This window comes from Mus pahari, chromosome 6 (assembly GCF_900095145.1).
Source record: "Mus pahari chromosome 6, PAHARI_EIJ_v1.1, whole genome shotgun sequence".
Classification (NCBI taxonomy): Eukaryota; Metazoa; Chordata; class Mammalia; order Rodentia; family Muridae; genus Mus; species Mus pahari.
In genome coordinates this window covers 38,715,402-38,735,230 of record NC_034595.1, presented here as the reverse complement: position 1 = coordinate 38,735,230, position 19,829 = coordinate 38,715,402, and the positions used below count along the sequence as shown (strand labels likewise).

Sequence of the window (19,829 nt, the reverse complement as noted above, 5' to 3'; positions counted from 1 at the left end):
AGAGGCAGGTGGATTTCTGAGTTCAAGGCCAGCCTGGTCTACAAAGTGAGTTCCAGGACAGCCAGGGCTATACAGAGAAACCCTGTCTCAAAAAAAAACAAAAAGATGTTCATGTTTATAGTCATTAATCATTCAACATATATCCTCTCTTAAATACACAATGCCTATTATCATAAATCATGTTTTTATATCTAAATAAGATGTATAGGGATGGTGAAATGTCTCAGCAGTTAAGAACACTGACTGTTCTTCCAGAGGTCATAAGTTCAAATTCCAGCAACCATATGGTGGCTCACAATCATCTGTAATGAGGAAAAAAAAAACAAAACAAAAAACCTATGGGCCGGACAGAGCAAGAGGGAGAAGGGGGGGGGGAGACTTTTAAATCTTTAAACTTAATCTTAAAAAAATAATAAAACTATCAGAAACTTCAAATTTCTATTATGTACCTTTTTACCTTTAAATAAATTTAATTCCCTTTACCATAGCAAAAGAAAGTGATCATACCCAATATCTGTAAGGGGTGGTTTATCTCTCCCTCTCCTGTAACACAGGAAAAGCTCTGGGCTCTTCAGACTTCCATAATTCAAGTTTGCTTGGAGTGCTGATGGAGTGGCTTCAACACAGGTGTAACCTTCAGGTACAGTTTCCCCAGCTGACTTGATAATAACAGCAATGTCTGTGATTGGAGCTTTAGGGCCAATCGATTTAGTATCTATACGATTTATTTCTTGATCCAAAAGAGTGGATGTGTCAGTGAGACCTGCCACAACGAAGTAGTCTGTCACTCTAGGTCCTTTGTCTTCTATCATGATGGCTGTTCTATTTCCTAAAAGAAAAGAAAATGTATCATTGGCTGGAAATACTTTATACTGATAAAAATTAAGACATTCTTTTTTTTTTTAAAGATTTATTTTATTTATTATATGTAAGTAAACTGTAGCTGTCTTCAGACACTCCAGAAGAGGGAGTCAGATCTTATTAAGGATGGTTGTGAGCCACCATGTGGTTGCTGGGATTTGAACTCTGCACCTTTGGAAGAGCAGTCAGGTGCTTTTACCCGCTGAGCCATCTCACCAGCCCAAATTAAGACATTCTTGAGTTAGGAATAATCGGCTACCACATTTCTCAAATCTGTAACCAAACTTCATTTTGTAGAAGCATTTTATCATCTTGTCAGCTTTTACCTACAACAAAGTCTAGTACATTTGCAACCCAACTATATTCATTTCATGTACCTTCCTTTAAGACCATCAGCTGAGTACAGTGGCTCAACCTGCAATCTAGCACTTGGAAAGATAAAGCAGGAGGATTCTGAGTTTGAGGCCAGCACTACACAGTGAGATCCTGTTTCAAAACTTGAAAAAAGGGACCATTGAGGTGGCTCAAGGAGTAAAGTATCTTCATCCAAAGCCTAATGACCTCAGCTTGATACCTGAAACCCACAACGAAAGAGAGCCAGTGCCCCACAATCTGCCCTCTGATCTTCACATTCACAATGAGGCACATACACACTACTATTCAGGCTTACACACTATTATTCAGTAAAGATTTATGCAACGTTGATCTAGTTAATACTATGGATGAATAAAAAAAATGACATGAAAATATTGTGAGTAGAAGCAACCAACCCCCTCAAGAATGCACACATGATTCCATTTGTATTTTTGTTGTTCTTATTAGTGTGTGTATGTATGTATGTGTATGTATGTATGTATGTATGTGTATTATGTACATATATATATATATATATATATATATATTTGAAACAAGGTCTACTATGTAGCCCCAGCTGACACAGAACTGACCCTTCAGACCAAGCTGGCCTCAAAGTCACAGAGATCTACATGTATCTGTGTATCTGCCTCCCCTACTGCCTGGATTAAAAGCATACACTGCCATGCCTATATAAATTTTAAATACTGATTGCAGAGATAGTTCAGTGGCTGCTCTTCCAAAAAAGATAGGTTCAATTCCTAGTACCTATATGTCAGTTCACACCTGTCTGTAACTCCAATTTTGGGGAATCTGATGCCTTCTCCTTGCCTCCTGAGTACCATATAAACATGGGACATATACATGCATACATACATATATACACAAAAAACATTCATACACATGTAATAAAAGTAAAATCATTCTGGGCTGGAGAGATGGCTTAGCAGTTAAGAGCACTAGCTGCTCTTCCAAAGGACCTAGGTTCCATTCCCAGAACCCACAGGGAGACTCAAAATCAACTGTAACTCCAGTCCCAGGGGATCTGACGCCTTCTTCCAAAGGCACTGCATAAATGTAGTGCAAAGGCATACAAGTAGGCAAAACATTCACATACATAAAGGGGGGGTGGGAGGCTTGTGAGATAGCTCTGAGGTTAAGAACACTGGCTGCTATTCCAGCAACCACTGGGTGGCTCATGACCATCTATAAAGAGATCTGATGCCCTATTCTGGTATACAGGTATAGAGCCAGGTAGATCTTGGAGTTCAAGGCCAGCTGGGGCTACCCGGAGAAACCCTGCCAAATGAATGAATGAATGAATGAATGGTAGAAACTATATTGGTAGAAGACACTATGAGGAGATAATAATGAGGTAGAAGGAAATTTAGAATATTGATGGATATTTTCACTATCTTGATTTGACAATGTTTTCCCAAGTATATAGATAAATCTTTTTTTTAAAAGGATTTATTTATTTAATTTATGTATGTGAATATATGTGAATCCACTGTTGCTCTCTTCAGACACACCAGTAGAGGGCATCAGATCCCATTACAGATGGTTGTGAGCCACCATGTAGTTGTAGGACCTCTGGAAGAGCAGTCAGTGCTCTTAACCACTGAGCCATCTCTCCAGCCCCCTAAACATATCTTTTAATATAATACTTGAGTTAGTTAATTATGGATATCATTATGGTAGTTTGAATAGGTTTGGCCCCCACAAACGTATGTATTTGAATGCTTGACCCATAGGGAATGGCACTATTAGGAGGCATGTCATTGTTGGAGGAAGTGTGTCACTGTGGGGGCGGTCACCTGTGCTCAAACTACACCCAGTGTGGTACACAGTCCCCTTCTGATGCCTGCAAATGAAGATGTAGAACTCTCAGCTCTTTTTCCAGTACCATGTTTGCCTGCACACTGCCATGTTTCCCACCATGATGATAATAAACTAAATCTCTGACACTGTGAGCCAGCCCCAATTAAACGTATGAGTTGCCTTGTGCTTGGTATCTTTTCACAGCAATAAAGTCCTAAGGCAATCATGCAATATATTTTGATCATATTTATCCCCGGATGTTGTTCTGATTCCTCCCAGTTCTACCCAGACCATCCTTTCCACCCCACAATTGGTCTTTTGTTTTAAAGAAATAAAAACACTAAATCTAATTTGTGGTGCCCACATATTAAGGGAGGTGAGGCCGTCCACTGCAGTGTATTGACCTCCTGTGTTACCCTACCAGGAGCCACAACCCTTAAAGAAAATTGAGTCTCTCTCCACCAGAAGCCATCAACTGTCAATAGCCCTTCAGTTACAAGTGAGGGGTTTCTAAACCTCTAGCCCCTCTAAGATTTGTACATTTTAAGTGTGAGTTTTACACTTTATCCATTGTACTGTCCTCTCAAGTTTTTTATTAGCACATATTATATACAAAATGAGTTTCATTATGGCACTTTCATAACTATATAATATGTTTTGATCTTATTTAAAATGCATTGCTGGGGAAAAGAGTACAGAAATATATATATATATAATATATATATACACATAAATATTATATATATATATATATATATATATATACACACACACATATATATTTCACTATATACTCTTTCTCCTTAAATTGTCAGGTCTGTTGTTCTAGACTGTCTACTGTACATTTGATTTGAATATTATCTTCTATGTCAGTGATTCAAAGAACCCTGGTGTGAATACTGCAGGCTTGGTATCCTTCAGTTTTTAGTTGAGCACACTATGTCTTTGTTTATTTGTTTGATTTCTAGGAAGAAATAGCAAATGAGAGTTGGCCATTTTAAGGTTCAGAGGATAGAAAGTGATGAGCATATTAGTTACAACTCATATATGAGTTTTCCCTGTGGGCACCAGTAAGTTTTTCTCAGCCAGTCTATGCAGAACAAAAAATAAATGTGATCACTATTGTAAATATCAAAGTGATGTACTCTATTTTGCTAGAGGAGCCCATGGGCATGAGTGCACATCTGATCCTATTCAAGTCCAGGATTTTTTTTTTTCTGAAACAGGGTTTCTCTGTGTAGTCCTGGCTGTCCTGGAACTCACTCTGTAGACCAGGCTGGCCTCAAACTCAGAAATCAGCCTGCCTCTGCCTCCCAAGTGCTGGGATTAAAGGCGTGCCCGGCTCAGAACTTATTAATAGAGTAATTTAATAATAAATACTCCATTTCTCTACTGGTTTAGGTACATTTCAAAATCTATTATGTTTTATTTTCATTTTTGGACTATTCCAAATGTCTTCTAAATTGTTTTTTGAACTCCTTATTGACTGACACACACTTTGTTTTTTGTTGTTTGTTTATTTGTTTTCTGAGACAGGGCTTCTCTGTGTAGCCTTGGCTGTCCTGAAACTCATTCTGTAGACCAGGCTAACCACTGCCTCTGAGGACTGGGATTAAAGTCATGAGTTATGAACCTCCCAGCTCACATTTTGTTTAAAAATGCATTATTTAATTTCTAACCATGTGGGTCTTTTCTATATGTCATTCAATTTTTTTTTATTTCCAACTAGTTGTAAAGACAAATATTTTGCATAATTGAATTTCTTCAAATTACTAAATATTTATTATCTCCTCAAATCACATATTTTTTTGCATTCAATACCTATCATATAACAGCATATTAAGTAATAAATTCCACTTCTAATTATCTAGGCAGAGTAAAGTTACTATCTTGAGACCATACCTGCAGCCCTGTGTTCTAGTTATTAGCATTATGACAACAGCAATATGGTGTGGAAACAGTTGGAGTAATAATGGCTCAATAGTTAAGAGCACCTGCTGTTCTTTTAAAAGACCCAGGTTTGGTTTCCAGCACATACATGGTGGCTCACAACTATGTAACTATTCCAGTTCCAGGGGACTTGATACCCTCTTCTGACCAGGCACATGCATATACATACATGCACCCATACACATTAATTATTAAATTATTTATTAATTTATAAATTATTTAAATATATATTAATAGGTCTTTAAAAAGAAAAGAAAAGGGGTACTAACTTGGAAGAAGGAGCACAGTCTGAAAATGGAGTAATGTGAGAATTCTGAGTGCTTGTGAGACAACTCTAAGAAAACAAGACAAAAGTCTTGTGACCTCAGACCTTCAAAAGAGAATTATTCTTGGAATGTGTTTTTGTGTTCCTGCCAGGCAGGTAGCAGATAGGAATGAGTTTGCTTCAGCTGCTGTTATTCATATGCCTCTATTGAAAACTATGTTCTTGCCATGTGTGGCTTGTCCTTGTGACCTAACTAACACCTTACTCCTGTGATTCTTCTTAACCCTCAGAGTATAAATTGCCTGATGCTCTGAATAAAGTTGGCTACTGCACTCGTGTTTGGTCAGTCTGCTCCCAGGTTCACGTGTCAACTAGAGCAGTAAACAAAGGGGATCCTACAGGAGAGGATAAGAGGTTAAAAGGGTTTTGTTGCTGTTGTTTTTTGAAACAGAGTCTCATTATGTATCCCTGGCCAGCATGGAACTTGCTAGCAGACCAGACTAACCTTGAACTCTTGGAGATCCACTTGCCTCTGCCTCTCTTATTTTTTTAAGATTTATTTTTGGGGCTGGTGAGATGGCTCAGTGGTTAAGAGCACTGGCTACTCTTCTTAAAGGTCATGAATTCAATTCCCAGCAACCACATGGTAGCTCTCAATCATCTGCAATGTGATCTGACACCCTCTTCTGATGTGTCTGAAGACAGCTGCAGTGTACTCATACACATAAAATAGATAAATAAATCTTTCCCAATAAATAGTCCCAAGTGATCCTAGATCCTCTTCTGGCCTCCAGGGGCACTGCATGCATGTAAAGCACAAATATACATTCAGACTTATCACCCATAACATAAAAATTAAAACTCACTTTAAAAATATGTACCTGTGTAGGAGTGTGTGTGCATGGGCTTAAAAGACCCTGAAAGGCTAGAGCGTTTCAATTCTCCTGAAGCTGGAGCTATACGCTGTTTTGAGATGCCTGATGAGATGCCAAAAGTTTTTCTTCCTGTTTGTTTTTTAAAGACAGGGTCTCACTCTGAAACCTACACTAGCTAGAACTCACTATGTAGCTCAGGATAGTCTCAAACTCTCATTAGTTCTCCATCTGAAGGGATTACAGGGATAAGTCATCATGCTTAGCTTTAACAAAGATTTTTTTTTTTTAAGTGTACCTCCTCTTCCTTTTCCTCCTCCTCCTTCTTCCCCCACCCCCTCCCTTTCCCTCTCCCTCTCTTTTCCAGGCTGGCCTCTCTTTCTGTCCCTCTCTGCCTCCTCCTCCCCGCCCCCCATGGCTCTGATGAATTCTATCTGCTCTACCCCTTCTCCAGGTCTTCACTCCCCTCCTTTCCCCCAAATAAACTTCCCTTATACCAGGTCAGTCATGTGGCCTAATTTCTCAAAAAGACACCTTGGCCCATGCCAAGTGAGGTACTCGGCCTACTACTGCATTATATTTTATAACAGCTTCTCCCTCCTGAGTGCTGGAATTAAAGACATGTGGTACAATGCCTGGCGCCCAGGGAATTCATTAATGTAGACGAAACACTATTCAACTTACACAACAAAATATCCCCACAATTCCTCTGTTATCAAAATTTCAAAATTTATCTGCATGTTCCCACACCATGCAAAATGAATGATATTTTTTTAATCAAAGAAAGTACCATTTTATCAGTTATTGGCTACATTTAAACAATGCAAAAGAGAGGATTAGTGGTTTCCTTTAGACAACTCTATCAATACCACTTAAGTCAAAGAACTATAAAACAAGTCATTTTGAATAAAATCAGTTGACAGAACAATGACATTCTCCACTGTGGTGTCTGTGGCTCAAAGTTTTACACAAGAGAGATGTAAAAAGAGGCTGCAAATACAAATGCCTAAAAGTACTTAGACTAGCCTACAGAAAATTAAAACAGGAGGATTAAAGCAAATTCCAGGCCTAGGCTGGACAGTGAGTTTCATTCACATCAGCAAAGGCTGATTGAGGTCCTGTCTCAAGAGAGCCAGAGCCAGAGGAGTAAGGGGAGGGAAGGAGTGAGGGGAGGGAAGGAGGGGAGGGTGGGTGCGTGGGGATGAAGGAAGGAAGGAGGAAGAGGAAAAAAGAAAGAAAAGCCAGGTGGGATAAACAAGCCCTGGAAAGTAGAGGATGCAGGCAACCACTGCTAATAGGGTAAATCCATTTGTTAACTGCCTGATCCACTTGGGAAAACTAGAACTTTTGAATGTTATGCAAAGTTGAGCTGGCCAGGTGTAGTGGCAAATAGGGAAGATTCACTAGAGCTTGAGGCTGGCCACATCCAACTAGTAACATAAAATGTTATCAGGAGAAAATATAAAAATTCATACTACCTTTTTAACTTTTCTTTAAACCTAAAACTATTCAAAAATTATAATTTTAAGGTTGAGGACGTATCTCAGTCACTTTCCTAGTTTGGGAGAAGTTCTGAGCTCAATCTACAGCATCACTAGAAAAAATTAAAATAATTTGATTTTCTTTAACTTATTTATTTATTTATTTATTTGGTTTTTCGAGACAGGGTTTCTCTGTGCAGTCCTGGCTGTCCTCTGTAGACCAGGCTGGCCTCGAACTCAGAAATCCGCCTGCCTCTGCCTCCCAAGTGCTGGGGATTTTCTTTAATTTTTTATTGAGGGGCAGGAAATGCCCTTGAGTATGTGAACAAAAGCCTGTGGAGGCTAGAGGTAGATCCTGGGTGTCTCCCTCAAGGGTTTTTCTGCCTTTTTTTTTTTTTTTTTTTTTTTGAGTCAAGGTTTGTCACTGAACCTAGAGCTCACCAATTCAGTAGACTACCCAGCAAGATGCCAGGGATCCGTGTCTCTTTACCTTCTCAGTGCTGGGATTATGGGAGCACAGTGTCACACCTGGCTTTTTTTTCTTCCCCCCACCCCCACATCTGGCTTTTTAATGTGGATGCTGGGAATCAAGTACTCTTGCTTGCTTGCACAGCAAATACTTTAACAAATGAGTCAATATCCCTGCTCCAGTAATTTAAAGATACATATATGTACATATATATGTTTTATTAACTTATTACATATGTAGACATATGTAATTTATTTACACATTTATTTACAATAAAAACGGTGAATGAATAGCAGACTCAGGCAGGCAGGGATTCATGAGAAATGCAGAAGGACTGCTAATAGACAGGAGGTTCCTGTTAAAAATGATGATGTTCCACAAGAGCCAGGGATGGGAGCACATGCCTATGATCCCAGCCCTACAGAAAAAAAGAGAGGAGTATCGGAGATGTAGAAGCCAACTGAGGAAAATGAGATCCTGACTCAAAACAATTAACAGGTACCAGGACAGTTTTCAATCTAGGGGTCACAATGGTTTTGGGGGTCATATATCAGATATTTACATTATGATTCATAATAGTAGCAAAATTACAGTTATGAAAGGGCAACAAATATAACTTTATGATTGGGGTCACCATAACCTGAGAACTGTATTAAAGGGTTGCAGTGGAAGGAAGACTGAGAACCACTGTGCTACAGATGGCTCAGCAGGTTAAGAGTGCTTGCTGCTTTTCCAGAGAACTGAGTCCAATTCCCAGAACCCATGTGAGGAGGTTCACAACTACCTGTCACTCTACCTGTTACTCCAGCTCCAGGAGATCCAACATCCTTTCATGGCCTCTGTGGGTACCTGCACTCATATGTACACAGTCAAATGCAGATACACATAAGAAGAAATTTTTTTGAAATCTTTAGGTTCTGGTTGTCTGAGTGGTATTTTTGTTGTTTTTGTTTGTTTTAGACTTATTTACTATGCATACAGCATTCTGCCTGCATGTATGCATGCAGACCAGAAGAGGGCACCAAATCTCATTATAGATGGTTATGAGCCATCATGTGGTTGCTGGGACTTGAACTCCGGACCTCTGGAAGAGCAGTCAGTGCTCTTAACCTCTGAGCCATCTCTCTAGCCCAAGAAGAGTTTTTTTTTTTGTTTGGTTGGTTTTTTGGTTTTTTGGTTTTTAAGAAGAGATTTTTAAAAAACTGTGTATGTGTGTCCTTCCTGTTGGTATTCTGTCTGGACTCCATCCCCACAGTTACCTGGCAGCAGCCAGGTATGCTCCTCCCCACGTTATCTGGCAACAGCCAGGTAGACCTGACCCACTATAAAAGGGGCAACTTGGCATCTCCTCCCTCTCTTGCCCTCTTGCTCCCTCTCTCCCCATTCCCTTCCCCCATCTCTCCACATGGTCATGGCTGGCCTCTACTTCTCTACTCTCTCCTTCCCTCTGCCTTTCTCTGCCTCTGCTACCCTCTTAACTCCCCTCCCCATGCCCTAAATAAACTCCATTCCATGCTATATCGTCGTGTGGCTGGTCTCTCAGGGGGAAGGGATGCCTTGGCATGGGCCCACCAAGACATCCCGTTCCCCCACATCTCCCCACACCCAGCCAGAACCTATTCTAATATTCCTTTCTCTTTTTGTGATCACAACATTTCCTAGTTCTGATTGCTTAAAAACATACCCAGAGCCAGAAGGTGGTGCCTTACTCCTTTAATTCCAGACTAGGGAGGCAGAGGGAAATAGATCTCTGGGGCTTAGGCAGCCTGGTCTACAGAGTTCCAGGACAGCCAGTAGTCACAGGTACTAGGTTAATGAGTCTCCCATAATTCAAACTGTGGATGATCTCTGAATCAAAATGTGTGGCAGAAACTGGGGGCATAATTCAGGTGTAAACTGCATACAAAAAGACAAAGGATGGTAGCAATAGATTATAATTATAATACATTAAATGTGAGCCCATTCTGGTCCTACAAAATGAAGGTCAGAAGACTTTACAATACAATGTCAAATGGCGGGCTGGAGAGATGGCTCAGCAGGTAAGAACACTGACTGCTCTTCCAGAGGTCCTGAGTTCAATTCCCAGCAACCACATGGTGGCTCACAACCACCTGTTATGAGATCTGACGTCCTCTTCTGGTGCATCTGAAGACAGCTACAGTGTAGTTATGTATAATAATAAATCAGTCTTTGGGTCGGAGCAAGCAGGGACTGAGCAAGTAGGGCTGATAGAAGTGAGCGGGGCTGATCAGAGCAAGCCGAGGTCCTAAAAATTCAATTCCCAACAGTCACATGAAGGCTCACAACCATCTGTACAGCTACAGTGTACTCACATACATAAAATAAATAAATTTTTAAAGATTTATTTATTTCATGATGTACACTGTAGCTGTCTTCAGTCACACCAGAAGAGGTTGTCCATTACAGATGGTTATGAGCCACCATGTGGTTGCTGGGAATCGAACTCAGAACCTCTGAAAGAGCAGTCGGTGCTCTTAACTGCTGAGCCATCTCTCCAGCCCAAATAAATCTTAAAAAAAAAAAAAAAAAAAAGTCAAATGGTGTGGGTGGGGAGAAGGAATGATAGAAAATAACCATTTATAATCACACATTCAGATTCAAGCAAGAGTTAAGGAATGATAGAAAATAACCATTTATAATCACACATTCAGATTCAAGCAAGAGTTAAGGATTAAGTAGTGTATTAAGTGTTAAGTTTCAAACCTGGGACAAAGGGCTGAGGTGCCTATTTAAGATATCAAAGTGGACCTGGTTACCTGGTTCCCTTAGGTCTCCACCTAACACAGGACCTTCCTGGCTAGCATACCCTCACCCCGACCCTCAACTCCAGTCCAGTGTCTGAACTGGGCCTATGGTCCTCCAGCGGCCCTTTCCTATATAACCCAGCCATTTTGGTTACCCCTTCACTTCAGCTCCTGGTAGCTGCACCTGTTTCTCCTCTCCCTTCTTCCTCCTTCCCGGGACTTCCCCCTTTCCCTTCCCCTCACATGGCTCAGAGTCATGTCCACTCTGGACTCTCCCAGATGTCCCTGTCTCTGGCTACATGCTCCTTTTTATCTATAACAAACTTTCTCCTCCACCATACCTAGGAGCAGTCACGCCCTTTCCTTTTTTTATTTATGTTGGCATTCCTTCTAGTCTTTGCCCTACAGTTACCCAGCAACGGCCAGATATGCCTGGCTTGCTATATAAAAGGAGCTGTTAGACCCCTCCTCACTCTCTGACCCCTCCTTCTCTGAGTCTCTTCTCTCCCTGACCTCTCTTCCTTCTCTCCTCTTCCCTCCTTCTCCATGTGTTCCTGGCTGCCCCTGCCCCTCTGTCTTTGTCTCTACTCCCTTTTCAACTCCCCTTTCCAAGCCTTAAATAAACTCTATTCCACACTATACCCTGGCCCTATGGCTGGCACCTCAGGGGGAAGGGATGCCTCAGCATGGACTCACTGAGGCACCCTCTCACCTCACCATACCATGCTCTATAAAACATATCCTGGTCTTTTTTTTTTTTTTAATAAAACACAACAATTTCTTTGTCATTCAAAGAAAACTGAACAAAAGTCAACTAGAAACTGTATAGCTATAAAACATTAGTCTGGTGACAGAAGATACACCTGGAACTCCGGGTATATCAAAATGCCAAGACATGAGGATCTTAAGTATAAGGATGACCTAGACCAATAAATATGGAGCTCCAGGCTAGCTCCATATTTAGAAAAGATCATGTCTCAAAAATCAAGACATATGGGTTAGTGAGACGGCTCAGTAGGTAAAGGCACTTGCCACTATACATGACAATCTGGGTCTCCAGGCCTCAAATAGTAGGAGGAGAAACCAATTCCTGCAAGTTGTCCTCTGACCACCACACAGGTACCATAGCAACCATACACACATACACACAAATGTTTATTAAAACAAACAAAAAAATGTAAAAAAAAAGGGAGGCAGAGGCAGGTGGATTTCTGAGTTCGAGGCCAGCCTGGTCTACAGAGTGAGGTCCAGGACAGCCAAGGCCACACAGAGAAACCCTGTCTCGAAAAACAAAAAACAAACAAACAAACAAAAATTTGTTAAAAAAAAAAAAAAAGCCAGAGATGGCCCAGTGATTACAGTTCTTGCCCTACAAGCAAGAGTTTAATCCCCAGAACATATGTAAATAAATTCTGAGTAGGCTTGGTAGCCTTCCTATAATTCCACCTCTGAAGGCAGAGATGGCAATCCCAGAATAATTGGGCTTCTGAGACTAACTGTATATGAGCTTTTGGCTTGATCCTGCCTGATAAGAAAATGGTGGAAGAAAAATTAAGGAAGATTCCAATATCAACCCCAGTCCTTTATATGCACACTCACATGCCTGTATGCACACCTACACATACAGGTGCTTCACACATGTAAACGCATATAAACACACATATGTAAACACAAGCACATGAAAAAGTTTTAAAATAGTGACATGGAAAACACACACACACACACACACACATGCCAGATTTATCTTTAATCTCAGTATTCCAGAGAAGAGGCTGTTGGATCTCTCTAAGTTCAAGGCTACACTAGCCAGAGCTTACAACCCTGTCTGTGGGGTTGGAAAGGATCTCTCCAAATAATTGAAAGTCACACTTCAAACCAGGTATGAAGGCTAAGGCAGAAGAAATTTTGCAAGTTTAAAGCCAGCCTACCCTATAGAGTGAGACCCTGTCTCAAAAAGAAAAACAAAATATAGAGGCTGGAGAGAGGGCTCTGTGTTTTAAGAGTTTAAGAGCACCAACTGCTCTTCCAGAGAACCTGGTTTGATTTCCAGCACCCACATGGCAGCTCACACCCATCTGTAACTCCAGTCTAGGGGATATGCATTAAGGCAAAAGACCCATACACATAAAATTTAAAAATTAAAGAAAATATTGGGATTTCAGGTGAGAATAGTCTTTCAGGAAAAAACAAACAAACAAACAAAAAAACACTGACCTGTCATGTAATAAGGGAACTATTTTATAAGAGAAGAAAGCTAAAGGCCAGTTACCTAAGACTCCTGCCTGGAAAGTGAAGAGCCACACAGGCCTCCAACACACCTTATGTTACCACGTGTTACAGTCCATAGTACAACCATGGTGTCCCACTGATGGTGGAAAGACTAACGTACTGACTAATCCTTTTTTAAACCCATACATAGCATCTGTCTGCTCTGTGTGGGAGGGAAACACAGGCATCACCACAGCATCCAGGAGGAAGTCAGATGACAACTCTGCCGGAACCATTTTCTCTTTCCTCCATGCAGGAGCTGCAGATCAAATTCAGGTTGGCAGCTTGGCACAAGTAACCTTATCCAGTGAGCCATCTCACTAGTCATCTGAATAATTCACCTTTCTATATATTAAAATCTCCTTTGTAGGGGCTGGGAATCTAGCTAAATGCTGGTGCACATGATCACCATGTAAAAGAAGGCTCCAAATTCAAAGTACGGCACCCTTTAAAAAAAAAAATCCACCTTCTGTTTTGTTCCATTAGCCAATTCCCAAGCAACCTCCAGTTAATTGTGATAGGTCTGTGTTTTGATCTTGTAAACTCCCTCTCTTCACTCTTTTCAAAACAAAATAAAGCTTTTCAGGATTATTCATTCAAGAGGAAAATGGGGCTTGTTTAGTGGCACATACTTTTAATCATGGCAAGCTAAAGAAAGAATTGCCATGAGTGTGAGGCTCATCCATGCATACTGTGAACTGCAGGCCAGCTTGGGACATACAGCAAGCAAAATTTCATTCAATAAACAAATAAGAACAAAATGTTTTAGAGGGAGCCAAGTGGAGATTTTTTAAAAAATATTTATTTATTTATTTATTATATGTAAGTACACTGTAGCTGTCTTCAGACACTCCAGAAGAGGGCATCAGATTTCGTTACAGATGGTTGTGAGCCACCATGTGGTTGCTGGGAATTGAACTCAGGACCTTTGGAAGAGCAGTCGGCACTCTTAACCGCTGAGCCATCTCTCCAGCCCCCCAAGTGGAGATTTTTGTTCATAACTACTTTTTTTAAAAGATGTATTTATATGTCTGAGTGTCTTCCCCCTATATGTATGTGGACCAAATGCAACTCTGTACTCGTCAGGGTCAGAAGAGTCAGAAGGCCTGACAATCTCCTGGAACTGGAGGTTACATGTAGGTGTTGGGAACCAAATCCAGGTCCTTTTGCAAGAACAAGTGTTCTTATCTGCCGAGCTGTTTCTCCAGCCCCAGAACTACTTTCAAGCACAGTAACAGGAGAAAGAATCAGGAGACAGCTCCGTGAGTAAAGAAGCTTATTGGTGAGCTTTGTCCAGAATGAGAACAACAAATATACTCAACACAGCTGGGCAGATATCACTTGGGAAGCCAAGTGGAAGGCCAGCTACCAGTACATGAATTTAAGGACTGATGGAGGGCACACCTCTGGCATCTGCAGGCATCTACACTCACGTATACATACCTACACACAGACACATACATATACATGATCAAAAATAATGAAAATAAAGCTTTAAAGACAAAAAGAAAGGCAAACTTAACCATTAGGAAGCAGGAAGGGCAAGTGGCAGAAAGGGCTGGAGAGATGGCCCAACAGTTAATACTTGCCACTTTTCCAAAGGACCCAAGTTGAGTTCCTAGCACCACAGACTTCAGATCTAATCTATTCCTTCAACCTCCTCAGGTATCACTGAATGTATATGCAATTTTAACAGAGAGAAATCTAGAGCAACAACAACAACAACAAAAAAAAAAAAAAAAAAAAAAAAAATCAAGAGCCAGCATGGTGGCACACACCTGTAATTCTATCACTCAGGAATCAGTGGCAGGCAGGAGGGTCTGGAATCCAAGGCCAGACTGTGACCGATGAGCCCAGCTATATATACTACAGTTCCCATATAATCTCACCAGTGCATAGCCACCCCCACTATAAACACCCTCTTCAGAGTGTTAGCTGTGTTAATAACTGGAGAATGTGTGATGTCCGCACACTGTCATCATCTAGAGTCTCTAGTGTACAGGGTCCCTCTTGATGGTATTAATTCTATGGCTTTGAACAGATGAATCGTGCACACATCTACTATTATAGTTTCATAAATGTTTTCTGTGCTTTGCCTTTTTTCCCCCCTTCTTTTACATATCCCCCTGTGTTGTTGTATTTCTTTTCCTTACTGCTTTTTTGAGACAGGGTCTCATAGCCCAGATTGGCTTTGAACTCATAACTCTCTCACTTTGGTCTCCCAAGTACTGGGATAACAGGCATATACCAAAACCATACCATGTTGTTCCTGGGGCTTTGTTTTTTGTTTGTTTGTTTGTTTGTTTGTTTGTTTTAGGTTTTTGCTTTGTTTTCATTTGTCTAATTTTTTATTGTTTACTTATTTGTGTATGTAGATGAAGCACATGGTATATAGCACATGTATGTAGATCAAAAGACAACTTGCAGGAATCACTTTGTTCCTACCATGTGGGGCCTAGGGATCAAATTCAGGTAATTAGGGTTGTAACAAGTGCCTTACATGCTCAGCTGTCTCAGTGGCCCTTACTTTGTTTTCTGAGGCAGGATCTTGACTAGCGAGGCTGGCCTCAACCTTACTCTGAAGCTCCAGTTAGACGTGATCCTCCTGTTGCCATCTTCTAACTACTGGGGTTACAGGCATGTGCGTTCGTGGCCAGCTATATGATCCCACTTACTTCTCCGTTTTAGTGCAGGGCCACTAAATGTCTAAACTACGTATGTGAGCTGGAGGTATGACTTAATGGTCGAGAGAATGTTCATTATGCATACCTAAAAACATCATAGTAAAGCACAGAAGTTATGAATGAGAACTGAACTGCTTTTCCTCCACAGCAGTAATCCAAGCAGCAGCAGCCAAACAGGGGAAGATAAAGTCATCCAACTTGAAAGGAGAAAGTACCTCCAGCTTTCTTAGCAAACACTATGAATGTACTTGGGAAAAAAAGAAAAAAGATGTAAGAGCAGCTGGAGGTAAAACGGAAGTCTGAGCAGACCACAGTGAGGACAACCTGCAAGCCCTGCACTGGGGAACAGGAGGCAGAAGTTTAAAGTCATCCTCAGCTGTGTAGTGAGTTCAAGGTTACCTGGGCATTTACCTTTCCCAGCATTTATGACAACAGCAAGCACAGCATTCCAGGCTTACCTAAACTATATACCAGGACTTTATACATCCCCCCAACACCCCCTCCTAAAAAAGTAGGCATGCTAGTCCCACACTAAGGCAAAAGCAGGAGGACTATAGAAAATTCAAGGCCTTCTTCCCACAAACACTATTATAAATCTTAAATAATAACAATAAAGTATCTAAATTGGGAACTCCTTATACCATGATGCTAAAAGACCTCTTTTCCTAGGCTATCATACAGGGCATTCCTCCCTGATTTTCAACTCTCTTTTTTGGTGTTCTGTTTTGTTTCTTCTAAACACGGTGTCACCACTTAACCCAAGCTGTTGTGGAATGCTGGGTAGAAAGGCTGGCCTCACTTCTACGCGGTCATGCTGCCTCCACCTTCCAAGTGCTGGGGTGATTTCAAGTATGCAGCACCACACCTGGCTTCCCAAAGTTTAACTGCTAAAGAAACTTCTCATTCCACCAAGGCATCCATCCCACTGGCATAAATCTATAAAACGGACCATCTGAAAGAAGGCATGGCTTGTGCAGCACAGTCCTTAAAAAGGTAACATTTTAATTCATGCATTATGAAAACTTGTGTCCTAATTTTCTGCAAGCATTTTCTACTAGAAGTTCAAGTTATAACAGACTCTCTGTTTTCAGATCAGAGCAGTAGGATGAGGGAGACAACTGCCACTGACGCAGCTGCTTTCTTTTTCCCTTTACAACCTGTACCTAAGGTTCAAGAACAAGGCTTTCAAAGTGAGCAGTGAAGCCAATGTGGTATTTGTCTTAGCAGGGAACACCAATGAAAATATGAGATGCTTCAGTCTAAACTGGCAGGTATACAAAAAAGCAAAAGTGCCTTGTCATTACTTACCGTGCAAAACCTTTCATGCATAAGTTACAAACTGCCGTTTACTACAATGCAGTATGTTTCCTTAGAAAGAGCTCCTGCCCAAATAACCACCCAAACCTGCCAACCTGAACTGTCACAGCCTACACAACGAGGCAGTTCCTTGTAATTTAAAACATTTGTTTTTAAGAATAGTCTCCACCCACAACTTTTCCACAAATTTCTTCAGCTACAGGCTCAAGTTTACACTACAAAACGCTGTATTTATTCCCAACAGAATGCACTCATTTACAAATTACACAGGAGTAAATCATTAAAATACAAAACATCAACATTTCTGACACATCTTTTCTATTATAGAAATAAACAAACAATTATATTCCAAGCAAGGTACTACTGGCCAAAAATCAAATGACATGGGATCATTTCACTAAGACCGGTAATAAAGACGATTAGACCCCTTAATCTCAATCCATCACTTTATAAATAGTAAATAGTCAAAGGAGTGGACTGAATAGCAGAAAACCTTTTGCCACTAACTAAAAGAGCAATCCAGTAAGAGGCAGGTCATGTTCATGAGCACAAATCTAAGATTATGTCTGAGATTTCTGAGTTCCCAGTCTTACATCAAGAAGGCAGTTTGCTAACTTTTTAACATTAATATTGAGAACAAAGCAGAAAATATAGCGGGTTTTTATGGTTATAATGACTGTGATAAAAAAGTTTTCCTTTTGTAATTCTTTTTTAACAAAAAAGTCACATAATGAGTTCTAGATTCGAGGTAGTTTAGTATATTTACATGATTATCAAATGTTTACTGAAAACCTGGCCAACAGGACACTACACCTAAGGATCTTTTCTAGCTTGCTTCTTGGAAGCATGGAGATAGACGGGAAGACCTATTTCTAGGGTTAACTGGACTCGAGTTTGCACACAATTAAGTAGCCTCAGTATGTCAACTGCTCAGACTACACTGCATGACCTCTCTAGACACAATCGCACAGCAAGCGGGGAATGACACCTTCTCTCACATTTGCTCAGGTAACTACAGTAAGTGCCTTAGATTTTCCCGTGTGAAACCAACGAAATTTGAAGGGAAGCGGGGGGGGGGGGCGGCATTTTAAAAACTGGGTCATTCCTTACTTGTTCTCTCCAAGCACATTCTTCGGGAGGGAAACGGCCTACGAATCACAAAAAGGGGAGGGGGAAGACGTGACAGCATCTCCAATGCTTTAAAGTTAGGGCTCTCACCAGAGTCAACACTTAGGGGCTCATTAGTTGGCTTTATTTGAGTTTAGTCACTACAGAGCTGAGTGGAGCCTTCCTATAAGTTATCCCCAACAAAGCAGCCCTAAACATCAGCCACGGTCCGACAGAGGAGGAAATGCCCTGGATTCACCTGCGGCACCTGCCTGCACCCCGGTACCTCCACCTCCGCAGCGTCCACGGATCCTTACGCTCCACCCCAGCCGCCACCGCTCAGCACCCCGCCGGCCGGGCCAGGGTCCGAGAGCCTGGTTCCCGCCTCACCCCGGCGGCAGAGGCTAGGCCCGGTCCCTGCACCGAGCCGATCTTCTCGAGGCCCTCCGGCCGCAGCCTCTCCGAACCGCAGCCCGCGGGCTCCGGGGACCTCCCGCCCACTCACTCAGCGACTAGGCCAGACGGCCGCTCCCCTCCTCCCGCACGGTCCCGCACGCTACCTGAGCGGCCTGGCGGCGCGGGAAAGATCGGGCAAGGCGGCGGGGCAGACTCACCTACGCCGGCTCAGTCGGCGACTGTCGGACACCGGAGCTTCCTGGGGTGAGAAAGCGCCGGCTACGCGGCCTGGGCACCCTCGGCTGGCAGGGCCGGGACTCCGGCGCCCCTCTGCGCCTGCGCCTCCGCGCGGCCGGGTCTCCAGGGCACAGCCTGCAGCGAGGGCAACTGCCGACCGAAGGGCTCGCGGGCCGCGGGCGCTGCGGGAGGACCGACGTCTAGGCACTGCCCGCGGCGAGACTGTCCGGACCACAGACCGCCATGTTTCTGTTCCCTTTCCTTTTTTGCCTTCCCTTCCTTCCGCTCCTTTCCACAGAACACCACTTTCCCTCCCGCCGTCCCTCTCCCTTTCCTTCTGCGGGGGCGGTAGAAAGGACGCGGGGGGTGGGGTCCGAGGTCGGACCCGCCCCGCTAGAGCCACGCCCCCGTGGTTGGGCTCCGCCCAGAGGTTGACCCACGCCCCCAGACTCCTACCAAGCCTCACGCTCAGGCCACGCCTCTGCGCTTGTGCCCCGCCCCGTGAGCGCCCTCCTCCTGGCAGAATTCTGGCGGACCTCGGGGCGCTCCTTAGAATCCCGACGCTGGCCTACCGGACCCCGAAGCGAGAGTCCGCCAGTTCTCCCGGCGCTAGTTACAACCTTTCTGTTTGTTCTGCGGTTTTTTGTTTTGTTTTGTTTTGTTTTTGCGGTGGCCTGTGGCAGTTGACTACCGCCTCTCCAGGCTCGGGTTTTCAGAGAATGAGAAAGTGACATAGAATAGCTCAAGGTCAATGAAAAAGTCCCACCCATAACTGTGTGACCCCAAAGTCTGAGAGACAGTGGAGGGCTGCCCTTCTCTAAGCCATCCAAAGACCTCTGGAGAGACCTTAGCTGCATTGTCTTTCTCTACTTCTGCCCAGATTTTGATAACGCCAAACGAGTAACTTTTTTTTTTTTTTTTCCGAGACAGGGTTTCCCTGTGTAGCCCTGGCTGTCCTGGAACTCACTCTGTAGACCAGGCT

General features: G+C 42.5%; 1 protein-coding gene across 2 annotated transcripts in view; it reads right to left on the bottom strand.

The window, feature by feature from the left end:
* The window catches only part of Dennd4c (DENN domain containing 4C), a 95,867-nt gene extending 76,681 nt beyond the window's left edge, over positions 1 to 19,186 (bottom strand). For both annotated transcript variants that reach the window (XM_021200378.1, XM_021200377.2), the window contains exons 1-2: positions 18,829 to 19,186; positions 508 to 829 (exon numbers count right to left, since the gene is read on the bottom strand). In XM_021200378.1, coding sequence (XP_021056037.1) covers positions 508 to 812 — 305 coding nt within the window. In that variant the 5' untranslated portion in view covers positions 813 to 829; positions 18,829 to 19,186. The remainder of the gene's footprint in view (positions 1 to 507; positions 830 to 18,828) is intronic.
* Positions 19,187 to 19,829: the final 643 nt, after the last annotated feature.